The following is a 12,247-nucleotide window of genomic DNA, read 5'->3' on the forward strand; positions in this document are numbered from 1 at the left end:
AACAAAAACATATTACATATAACTGTAAATCATCTGATCATCTAATAAAAACAGATATCTAGGCTATATATAACATTTATTTTATATTTGGCCTGCTATGAAATCATGTATTGAACAATTTAAATTTAAGCACAGCTCATCTTTAAGAAACTCAAATAGCCTAGATGCATGCTTAGCATTTTGTGATCAGGCTACTTTCATAAACTCTTAGTCAGCTGTCCTCTGATTTACCAATATCTAGGCGATATTTGTAACATTTATTTTGTATTTGGCCCGTTATGAAATCGTGTGGAACAATTTAAACACATTGTAAAACTTAAAGCCCAAATTTGGAGACATCAATGCATGTCGAAATTTACTGCAAATTCAAAACTGGATTACTCTGGAACGGCTAACTGTACAGGGGACTGCTTTACACCTTTATGTTCGGTAAGGTCTGCTGTTTATTCTGATATGTGGTTTGTCATGTGTTAAAAGAAGGGTTCGTAAAGTATTCCACCGAGATGAATGGATAGGGAGATCATGGACATAAAAACCTTCAGTAGAATGTATGATTAAATTGCATTATATTATTTACTTTTCTCATGAACCGTTCAACACAGCAATTATCGGCTAACATCGTTTAAAAGCTGAGAAAAAACTCTTTCATGTGACATCACTTGTGATGTCTGTGTGATGAATAGGCTACTTCGCGAGTAGTTCAACTGAGAAGAATGGGTGAATTTGGACGCACTTTCTTGCGATGTCACTTTCTCCACTGCGTAAAAGACTAAATTAATTTGCGCTGTGAATGTTAAGATTATTTTGACAGGCCGCAGGCTAAATAAAAATCGCTATTAGTAGGACACAAAGCAGAATATTGAAAGAAGGGGGCACCAAGGCCACCGTGGCCTGTAAACCTATGATTTTCAAAGGGGCTTCACGGCCAACACAAGGGGCTACCACGGCCGTCGTGGCCGCCGTGAAATTCCTACCCTGCCAGTGACAGAATAACGTATTAAGCATAATATTAAACTCACCGTTCTGTATCCGTCGTCTTCTTCTGTCCCCACAATAACTTTTCATTTGAGACTTTTTTCATCTGACTCTGTTTTTTTTTTTTTCTGACAGCGTTTTTCTGAGACCTGACTCCACTTTTTCTGACAGCGTTTTTTTTCTGAGACCTGATTTTCTGAGACCTGACTCCACTTTTTCTGACAGCGTTTTTCTGAGACCTGACTCCACTTTTTTCTGAGGCAGTTTGGTTTGAAGCAGTTTTATCTGAGGATGACAGAGGTTTTTCTTACACTGAGGCAGTTTTGTCTGAAGATGACAGAAGTTTTTCTGAAGCTGAGGGAGTTTTGTCTGAAAATGACAGATGTTTTTCTGAGTCTGACACCTGAGTCTGGTTTTCTGACGCTGAGGCAGTTTTGTCTGAAGATGACAGAGGTTTTCTGACGCTGATGCAGTTTTGTCTGAAGATGACAGAGGTTTTTCTGACGCTGAGGCTGTTTTGTCTGAAGATGACCGATGTTTTTCTGAGTCTGACACCTGAGTCTGAGGATGTCCTAAAATGAACACCGTACATGTGGGGCTTGAGAATGCCTCCTTGATCAAAGTGGGGAATGAAAGAAAAAGTTTGAGAACCACTGATCTAGTTTGTTAACTACCAGTCACGAGTTGGGTCGCGATAATCTGTCATTTTTAAAAAGTGGGTCCCCAGAAAAAAAGTTTGAGAAACACTGCTTTAGGTCAATATCACACCGGAATTCTCCTTTAAGCCAATCCACGACGAGGATCCCATGACAGAGGTGCTGCAGTTGGGTTTTCTTCCTAATAAATACGACTAGTGTGTTACCCAGAATGTACAGTAGGCCTAATACTGTACCACCTTCTAATGTTGTATAGGCCTACTGTTAATGCTGTCATATTGTAGTCAAACAGTGCTGATGTAAATAAGAAGCATTTCTTTAATCTGCTGATTAATATATTTTTACATATTGGTGTGTATGCATTTCATTACATTGACACGCGCATCAGTATTTAACATTAAAAGCACGTTTTCAAAAGTTCAGATATGATGGCACCCTTGGTAGTGTTGTAGGCAGTTAGGTTCTAATATACAAATCATTCAGCTAATTAAAGGTGCACTTTACAAACAAAAATTACAGTATACAACACAAAACATGGACTATCAGCAAAGCCAGGTATTGTTTTTTCCTCATCATTCAGTAAAATTACAAAACAGGGTTTTAGTCAGGTGTCTCAGTTCCTTTTAGGAATAATAAAATAAAAGTGTTCTTAGTTTGCCCAGTCCAGACTGGGTCTGTCCTTTTAAAAATTGGTCTTAAACTAATTGTCTTCGTAGCAAAAATGAATTAAAGTTAAGCTTAAGCTTGAGAGAAATGGACTGGTCTGTCTGGTCCGGTGAATTGTTTTTGCTTTTTGAAAGCCCCTTAATCCAAAGTCCAAAACCTTTAACATTATTGACACATGTAATGTGATAGGGTGGAGCACAGCAAGACCACTTCCCGGTCAGTGTTTATGAGTCATGTGGACCAGTGAATAGATAGTGCTTTCACTGGTCTTCGGAGAGGGCACCCAGACACCATTCTGAACTGAGGAGGATTCTGTGCGGTAAATCTGCGCCTGCATTTTAAAGCAGCCAAAGCGACTGGCCAGCACAAAGAAGTCCCTTTTAAACGTTTTCGTAAAAAAGGCGTAGAGGAAGGGGTTCGCGCACGAGTTGATGGGATAGAAGAGCACCAGCAACACCTTGGCTTGTGACACGTTGATCAGTGGCCACTTGAATGCCGCTGAGATAGCAAAGAAGGATATGGGCGCCATGCACAGGAAGTCAGTGAAAATAAGCACAGCCATTCGCTTGGCCAGCCGCGTGTCTGAGGCACTGGTGAGCGGGGCCAGAGCCTGGGGGTGGCACACGGTGGTGTAGATGCGCAAGTAGCAGGCGCACACTCCCAAGAAGGCGGCCACGTTCAGCAGCAGAAGCAACGCCACGTAGCTCTGCGACGCCGCCGTCTTCACATCCATGGGAAGGCAGATGCTCACCTTCATGTAGCTGCTGGCGACGCCCACTGCCGGGAACAGCGCCGCCAGCCAGGCGAACACCCAGCCGCCCGCCATCAGAGCGGCCGCGTGGCGCAGACGCAGCTTGCGCTCCAACTGCATGGCGTACGTTATGGTGTGCCATCGCTCCAGGGTGATGACTGTCAAAGTGTAGACGGACAGCTCGCTTGCAAACACCGTGAAGAAGCCAGCTGCACGGCAACCCACGCCCATCTGCCAGTCGATGCCAAAGTTGTAGTACTGTGCTCGAGTGTAGATGTCCACCGATGCGATGATCATTAGGTAGATACCCATGCACAGGTCCGCAAAGGCCAGGTGGCACATAAGGAAGCGTGGCACGGTCAGCTTGTAGCGGCTGGTCAGAAGGACCAGCAGCACCACGGCGTTGCCCACGATGGCCAGCACACAGATGATCCAGATGAGCACACGCAGGTAGGTGTGACCCATGATGTCCTCACAGGGGTTGAAGGCGTCTGGTTTGGGATAGCAGAGGATTTCCGTCTTCATCTCGCAGTAATCACGGTAGAGGATCGGCTCCTCTGCAGGGAGGTTGGGGTTGTCACAGATAACGTGCCTCTCTGACCTAATATAGACGCAAAAAAAAGATGCACATTCAAAGGGTTTGCCTTGACCTACAACATCTTTAAAAATGTGTAAAAGGTTTAATCTGTTGTGACATTGGTGTAATTATAAAAACACAACCATCTGGCCCTGTGGAGCCAAAGAAAGCCTTGGGGGCAGCACAGTTCTGCTCTGAGAATGGAGTAAAGCAACTGACCTATTCTTCCTGAAGTTGGCGAAGGCACAGCAATGGCTAGGATATGTGAGGTTGGCTTCTATGAGGTCTGCAAAGAGGTCCAGCCTAGGCAGCATTCTCAGGGAGTACACAGAGGTGGCCACAAGACTCTTGATGGTCCTTAACATGGTCTCTGGCAGAGCGTGGACATCTGTGTATGAAATGTCTCTGTGGAGCACATACTGAATGTGAGAATTATGCCTACTTTTTTCTGTTCTAAAGCAAGGAAGTACAAATGCTTTCAAAATCCACCAAGGTTAACTTGATTTCCATATCATTCAGATTTTAGATGTACAGAGACGAAGAGCCAGAATGCTTAAAATCTTCCATTCTGTTGTTGTGGATCATGTTTGGATCTATCTGAGCTTTCTGTAGTTTTCTACAAAAAAAAACACCTCTAGTTTTCCCAGTATTCTAATTTAGTGCTTCAGTTTCATATGGTAACAAGACAGTGCTATGCATATGGCTGGAGCTCTGTGTCAATCATTCTGGTTTTGGTTGCCAAGTAATTTCCAAAATGCAGTCCTCATTCCCAACAAGAACCATTTTTTCTCTTCAAGGGACAGAATAATAACCATTTATTTATAGTCTTGACAAACACTGAGAAGGATATAAATCACAGGGCAGCATAAATATGAATTCAAAAATAGAATAGTGCTTACAGAGAGATAGGACCCTCAGCTCCTAAGAAGGCGTCTCTGTGGATGAGGATGAGCTCTTGGTTTCCCATCAGAGACCTAGACAGATTGAAAGTGTGTGTGTGTGTGAGAGAGAGAGTAAATGGAATATTGTCAGAAAGCTGAAGTTCAATAACATGCATTACTGAAATGTTTGATGAGCAAAACTGTAAGAATTGCAAGACTTTCAGAGAAATAAGCATTATTGTAATGAAACACAGCAAATAAGAGTTTGCCTGTGAGAATTATGTATTAGAATTATTTCAGTTTAAAACTATTGGCATTAATTTGCTGAAGTCAATAATGTTTTAGCATAATTTCCACTTTTTTTAATAAGTTAACCAAGGCTTGTACAATGATTTTGCTAAGTTTCTTCAGCTATAGGTTAATACATGGAGACAGGCTGTACATTTATTGTCTTCATTCATTGATTTTCTTCATTCATTGGGGCACTGCGGTTAATACGTATGTGCAAAAATACGTAGGTGTTAATACACTTTTTTTATTTGCATAAAACACTGTCCTGTGGTTTATACATAATGCATCTAATACACATGACATTGTATTATTTACCAGTTTTTGTTCATATCTAATGCAGGTAATTGCAGTGGTTTAATGGGGGGTACAGAATAATGTGAAAAAAGATAGACAAAAAGTCTGGAAAGGTGTGTGGAGTGAAATACTACTAGTGTTTCTTCACTTACAATGTTCGCATTTTGGTGCCATTGAAAGCAAAGCTCTCCACCTTGGTGAGACCATTTTTAGTCAGCCTCCTATTATGCAGAGTTCACACACACACACACAGGGAGAGAATTGAGGATTAAAATATTGTAGCGACCAGAGGGAGGGAGACATGCTGATTTGAGCTAGTTAGCACAAAGGCTCATGGGACTGTTTTTGGTTGAGATAAAAGTCATGTTTTAGTGTTGTTATGTGCATGTTAACTTGCTTTCTGTGGTTTCCAGTGTGTGTGACTGATAATAGTGTCAAGTTCATGTTGAGGCAGCCTATCCCCCAAACAAAAATAAAACGGTGTGTGGAGTTTCTCTGGGGACACCTGTCTGGTGGTCCTTTTTGTGTTGTATATTTGTTTGTTGTACAAAAGTGACTGCTTTGAAATGTAAATTTCATGTAAATTTGTTTGTTTCCAGTTTTCAGAGCCTGCTGCCTACCGAGAGTTTTTCTTTTTACAGTGTACTCATAGGATGGGCAACTAGGGAATCGTGAGGAGATGTTTGCTGAATGTGACAAAAATGTACGGGCTTGAAATTGGGCATGATCGCTAGCATTTTACTATCTCCATGATGTATTTCTTGTCATGACTCATGTCATCACTACACTCTCAGTGTGTCCTTGTGGGCCTCTGGAGGGACCAGCTGCTACTCACAGCTCTGAGATGGTGTCCATGCTCAGTCCCAGGAACGCATCGCTAGGGATGACCTGCAGATGCATGTTTTCCTGGAGATCCCTGGGGAACAAAAAGAAACAGACTTTATTATATAATATGTGTATTTTGTATAGACCCCTTCAAGAGAGTTCCATTATCAGCATCAGAGTTGGCCCCACAAGGCTTCCGTTTTAACATTACATTAACATTATCTTAATGCAGAGGAAGTAGATTGGGAACCAAATAGAACATTCAAGCATTGTTTTTGTTTTTATTGTTGAAAGGGTCTATAGGATGGTATGGAGTCTTTGTGTTTGACACTAAACTGTAGAGTGGAAAGAACGGGAGGGCAGCATACAGCAAAAAGTCCTCCGCAAATGAGTTGATCCTGGAGAAAACAGGCAGTGTTTTCAGTCCAGTGTTTGATATTGTCCTGAGGGTGTTGGCCATAAAGACACACACACACACACATACACAATCACACAGACAGAGATTTCAAATGTTTGTGAACACATCATTAGCTGGTATTTTTCCACCCAGTGTACACATACAGTACAGTATATCCTCTGGGTGGCGCCATTGTCCAGCTGATCCAAAATTATTTGTAATTATTTTTTAAAAATGTAATATCTTTCGCTAGTAGTAGTATGGGTACTTACAAATGTTTCAGTTTAGGCAGGTTCAAGAAGGCATTCTTGTAAATGATGGCAAGATTTTTTGATTTAGTTATTGTTCTGTAGACAAAGAGCAGGTACGTCTTTAAATGAACCTAATCCACCCAAAATTACCTCTCAACTTTAGTCAACACAAAAAAAACAACACAAAAACACACATTTTGTTGCTATGGAACACCTGAGTAGCATGCCCAACAGTTAGTGAAGTTTTACATGTGTGTGCCAGACCTGTTTGTCTGTTAGCCTTGCCTTAGAGAACATGTATAGCTGCCAGTGGAATTCACTCAATGGTGAATTCACTCAACTCACATCTCTGACAGGCTGGGCAGATTGGCAAAGGAGAGATTATGGATCTTCTGCAGATTTCCATTCTCGGAGATCATTCTAGAAGATAGGAATGCAAGTGTTACTTATGCTCACAAATAATAAGCTACATGGGAGAAATGTGTAGCAACAACTCCATCATTTAAATGAGAGCAATAGAGGTGTTTCCTGTCCTTAACAATCTAAATGCTTGAGTGTAAAGTTTTTTTTTTTTTTTTTTCAGAAAGCTGCCTTGGTCATGGCTTTCTCTCATTCATTGTATGACCTAAATTAGAAAACACAAATGATGGAACCACTACGCACACATCACACATTTTAATATCATCACGAGGACTTTTAATATTTACATACACATTTATGTGTGTGTGTGTATGAGAGAGGGAGAGACTCTCCTCCATGTGATTTCTGTGATTCATATCTATTATGTTTTGGATCTCTTCCACACATCATGTTCTATATTAAGACAAAACATATTCAATCAAGACTAAATACCACTAAGGTTACAGGACTGTTGTTCGAGTTCATAACTATCCTTCTCCAAATTCCTCCTTCCCCTCCCAAGCAAACATACTTTGCAGATTAAAGACCCATTTCATCATTATAATCTGGTTTTGCATTACTCACATGGTTTTTAGGTGTTGTAAACCAAAGAAGGCTCTTTTTGGTATGATGCTGATGTGGGTTAGCTTGAATACTCTGTTAAGAAATAAGACATTATGTTTATATAAGGAGAACAACATTAACTATTTCTCTCACTGCATGGCATAGCTGTAATCCACAACTTAAATGATGCCCCTATTTTAAGTAAGGGAAAGTGAATAAGTATGTTACTTTGATACTGATTTCCTCTTAATGAAACCAAGAAACAATTCCAAATGTTTAAGTTGCCTTTCTTGGAAAGCAGAGACTACAGTCAACATGAAAAGAGCTTCTGGAAGTTTTTGTTTTATATTTCTGTGGTTTGCTTGTCTAGCTATTCATTTGGCTTTGAAAAAAGAAGGAATGTGCCACCTTTGCTGATGGCTGAGTTTAACACAAAGGGGAGGGGGAGTATTTACCTCATAGGCACAGGGCAAAGAACGCTTCAGCTATAGAGACTGGCTACCTCCCCTTAGAGATCACAGATCAAACAACAAAAAACAAATTGAACCAACTGTCCATTCCAAGATGCAGAAGTGAGCTATGGAAAAGCTCATACATGTGCAGACTCTTTAATGGCAACGGATTGTAGATTTCTACAATCTACAATATTTTAGCCTGTGTTTTAAGCATGGTTTTAAGTATGTAATATGATATTTTTATATCACAAATAATTCAGCGTTTATGATGACAATTGCCTTTATGTTGTCTTTATGAACTTGCAATAAGGCTGAAATTCAGTGAGCTAAACTAAAATCTGGCCCTGCAGGTGCTTAAAGGTCAATCTGCCATAATGCAACTCAAACGCACACTAACAGCTTGTTCTGTACTATACTGTAAGTTTGCCTGGAGTAGGCCTTGAGTTAAGCCTTCGCACATAGGGCTAGTTTAGGCGTTACACATAGGGCTAGTTTTAGGGCTAGTTTAGGCGTTGCACATAGGGCTAGTTTAGGCGTTGCACATAGGGCACATAGGGCTTGTTTAGGCGTTGCACATAGGGCTAGTTTAGGTGTTGCACATAGGGCTAGTTTAGGCGTTGCACATAGGGCTAGTTTAGGCGTTGCACACGTTGCACATAGGGCTAGTTTAGGCGTTACACAGTAGCCATTTCCTCCTCTTTCCCATTCTCGGTTCTTGATATTTTATTTTTTTTGTCCCTATGAACGCATTGTGATTTCAAAACGTGATACAGTGTAAAGATAATAAAGACTTTGTGTTCTCTGGTATGCAGTACAGGAAGAATGTGAAAACTGTTCCCTCTGCAGTGACCTGAGCCCATGAGAAAGGACACTTGCATGGACTTGTGTGTCATCTCTTGCTTGCGTGTGAGCCCTGAAGAGACCCAGCTGCAGCTCTCACTATGTATCCACTGATATCAGGGCAGGACTCTGTGTTCCTGGTGAATTCAGTAGCCTAAGACCTGGCCACACACACACACACTCTCACACACACATATCCAGCACATGGCCAGAGAATGTAGCAACACAGCATTCATGTCATGACTACATCTACCAAATGAAGAAAGCAAATCCAATTATTGTTAAGTAACAAGTCACTTAAACAGCAAAAACAAGATTTACGTAGAACCGAGCTGTGCTCTTGAATCTTTGCTTAAAAAATGAGTTGGTCTCAGATCAGAGAGGCATGCCCTTTCAATAGGTTTGGAGGTGAGCTGGTCTCAGATCAGAGAGGCATGCCCTTTCAATAGGTTTGGAGGTGAGTTGACTGATTGGAGCCACTGATTAAAAGAGATGACCTGTGCTTGCCCCAAACTTAACTCAAGGCAAAAACCATGTTTCCATCAGCTCCCATAACCTTGATGAGATTACATAAAGTATGTATCAGTGTCAACTAAAGCAACATTTTTAAAATGTTTTCAACATCTGATGCCCATCGTAACAAACCAGGCAAAACAGTGCAGACACATCCCATTATGAAAATATTTATGTGACAGGAAATGGTAGGGAATGTTCACTAGTCTGGGGGAATTTGAATTATCAGTGTCCTGTACTACACTCCATGTATGGTCTTATTGGTAGGTCCTCTAGCTTATCATCAAATCCTTCTTGAACCAATCTCATGATATTTATAACAATAATTTTAGCATGCAACCATATTTAGCACTGTAATTAATTTAAGAGCTTCCCTTACCATGGATAGTGCAAGTGAAAACAATTGTATTCATTTATAGCATGAGATGTATGCACAATATGCTGTATGTTTGTGTGTGTGTTTTCATGTGTACTTACATGTAGGTTGTGTTTTGGGGAATATTGGTAGGCACCTTTTCAACCTCCTTGTCCAAACAGAAGAAGGAGCGCACTGTTCCATTGGCCAGGCAGTGATGAGGTTGTGCCAGCGTGCTGTTGGCAGCCCCTCTGAGCCCCGTCAAAGACAGCCCCAGCATCACTATCAGCACCGCACTCTTCATCGTGATGTTTGGTGGAGAGTCCCCTGTGGTTGAGCCTCGTCGCTCTCTTTAGAGGGTTATCCGTTTCCGAGCTCGGCACACAGACACAGAAGATGGTCTTTGTGGATCCCCTGCGGATCAAGCCATGGAGCCACTGCTGACATCCAGACGGGTAATCATAGAGCAGAAGAACTACTACAGGTTGTGAGCTCTGGTTGTGCCGTATAGGGAGATCCCAGGGGATGGCAGAAGATGCTTGAACCGTTGAGTCTTTATCAGAAAGTTTCTTTCAAAGGACTGGAGCTGTGGTGGTCTCTAGATGCAGCGCGAGAATGAGGGTGGTCAGGACTGTATCGGCTGAAGCCATGGGAGACCTTGAGAGCCAAGACTGATGATAAGGAGAGCATGTTTTTTCTTTTTTTTAACATTCTCTCTTCTTGTTTTCCTCCTGTTCTCCACTGTGAGGCTCCTTTCATTCATAATCACAGTTATTTCTGTGTCCATTGCTCTTCTCATCTTGGACTGGGGTGTTGAAAAACACTGAACACAGAGAGATATTTAGGGTGCAGATGCCACATTTGGCATTGATATGTGTTGTCAATTTGATTACATGATTGATAACTTTGATGATAGACATGTCATATACACTTCAGAGTGTCCAATAAGAATTGTGTTACCTTGTTACATTTGTTACACTCAACCACTTGTTATGATCACATTTAGTGGCAATGGCCAAGTGGCTGCTTGGCATGTTTTGCATTTTAAGAGACACTGATATTCGTAGAGTAATAGTAGTAGACTACCAGCCATTTCCTCAATTTGGATACCATTATACCATATAGATTTAAGTTAGCATGTCTAACCTGCGAATAACACACCACCATAATAACACAAGTGTGAAAATGTGTGTTTGATTATTTAACTTTACGTCTCTGTTCCACAATTCTTCTTACGTCCCAAATGGCTAATGTAATGGAATGTCAGATTTATGTTGTTTTCTAAAAGCACTTTTGTCCTAGATTTCTGTCCAAAAACATGTGGTAAGTAATCATGATACCTTGGAAAGAGAAATGAGTGTGTGTGTGTGAGAGAGAGAGAGAGAGAGAGAGAGAGAGTTGGCAGGAGCAGTTGGATTGATCCTGCTGCCTGTGTCCTTGTAGATGGTGAGTTCAGAGGGGACCACATTCCTGTGCAGAGGAGGTTCAAATCTGTGGGTGCCCTTTGATGCGCCTACTCCTGTCTCTCTCTCTGCACCTGTGTCTCCGCTCTGCCAAACACGACTGGCAGAAATGATGGCCAAAGGAGAAGCCATGCCAATCCCTGCAGGGGTCTCCCGTCCTCATGGGACCCACACAAGCAGCAAAGCCTTGACTGGCAGCGCTGAGGTTAGCAGGCTGCTCTCTCTCTCAGCAGTATCTTACAGGAGAAAAAAGGCTAACCATGGAAGATGACCGTGAGGGAAGAAAACATGTGAGTAGTGTTCCAGTGGAGAGAGGGCACCTGTAGCTTGGTCAGCTTCTTGAGTGCCGTTGAGAGCTGTCGCGGGCAGCTGGAGGGCAGAGCCCATCTTATCAGTGCCAAATGAAGGACAGAGAGTGGGACTCGAGCACTCACAGATGTGCTCCAGAACACTCCCTTTGGATCACAGGGGCCAGAGAGAGGGGAGAGGGACACAAAGGGACCGGCGACCAGCATGGACACGGGGGAAGGAGGAAGAAATGGCCAGATTATATAGGATTTATGCCCAATGCCCAAATATATGATTTATGGTTTTACTATTTTCTCTGATGCATACACACCTGCTTTAACATATTCATTTGTTATACAATAAGGAATTGTGAATTATAGGAAGTGTAGACTACACTCAATTAAGACTTAAATGTTTTCATAGCAATCAAGCACTGCAGTGTATCCTATAATTATTGTGTATACGCATATCCACAGCTCCACACTCTCTCCCACATACAGTTCCATATGCATCTGTATGTTTTCCCATTAAAGAACTACAATAGTATTTACAATTAAGTAATTAATTACAAAGGTTTCATAATTGATACAAACAACATGCTCTAATGGACTGGTAAGACATACTTCCATTCTCCATACTGTTTTGGTTCAAACGCATCTTGAAGTTTAAAAGGTACATATGCAGAAAGTCTGTACCCTGCCACCAGGGGTCAGCAGCAGGCTACTCAAGCAAGTGTAGAAGTGTGTCTTCTGTGTCTGTGTGCATTTGTAAATAGTATTGTATTAAGTTATGTACAGTATTGGAGC

At 41.6% G+C, this 12,247-nt stretch overlaps 1 protein-coding gene across 1 annotated transcript; it reads right to left on the minus strand.

The window, feature by feature from the left end:
• Positions 1–1,959: 1,959 nt before the first annotated feature.
• fshr (follicle stimulating hormone receptor) lies at positions 1,960–11,834 on the minus strand. Its single transcript, XM_048267740.1, has 10 exons — positions 9,813–11,834; positions 7,549–7,620; positions 6,910–6,984; positions 6,586–6,660; positions 6,285–6,359; positions 5,927–6,007; positions 5,244–5,312; positions 4,525–4,599; positions 3,845–4,030; positions 1,960–3,649 (listed from the first exon to the last, which is right to left on the minus strand). The coding sequence occupies exons 1-10, from the start codon at positions 9,992–9,994 to the stop codon at positions 2,515–2,517; spliced, it is 2,025 nt and encodes a 674-aa protein (XP_048123697.1). The 5' UTR covers positions 9,995–11,834; the 3' UTR covers positions 1,960–2,514.
• Positions 11,835–12,247: the final 413 nt, after the last annotated feature.

Source organism: Alosa alosa, chromosome 17 (genome assembly GCF_017589495.1).
Source record: "Alosa alosa isolate M-15738 ecotype Scorff River chromosome 17, AALO_Geno_1.1, whole genome shotgun sequence".
Taxonomy (NCBI): Eukaryota; Metazoa; Chordata; class Actinopteri; order Clupeiformes; family Clupeidae; genus Alosa; species Alosa alosa.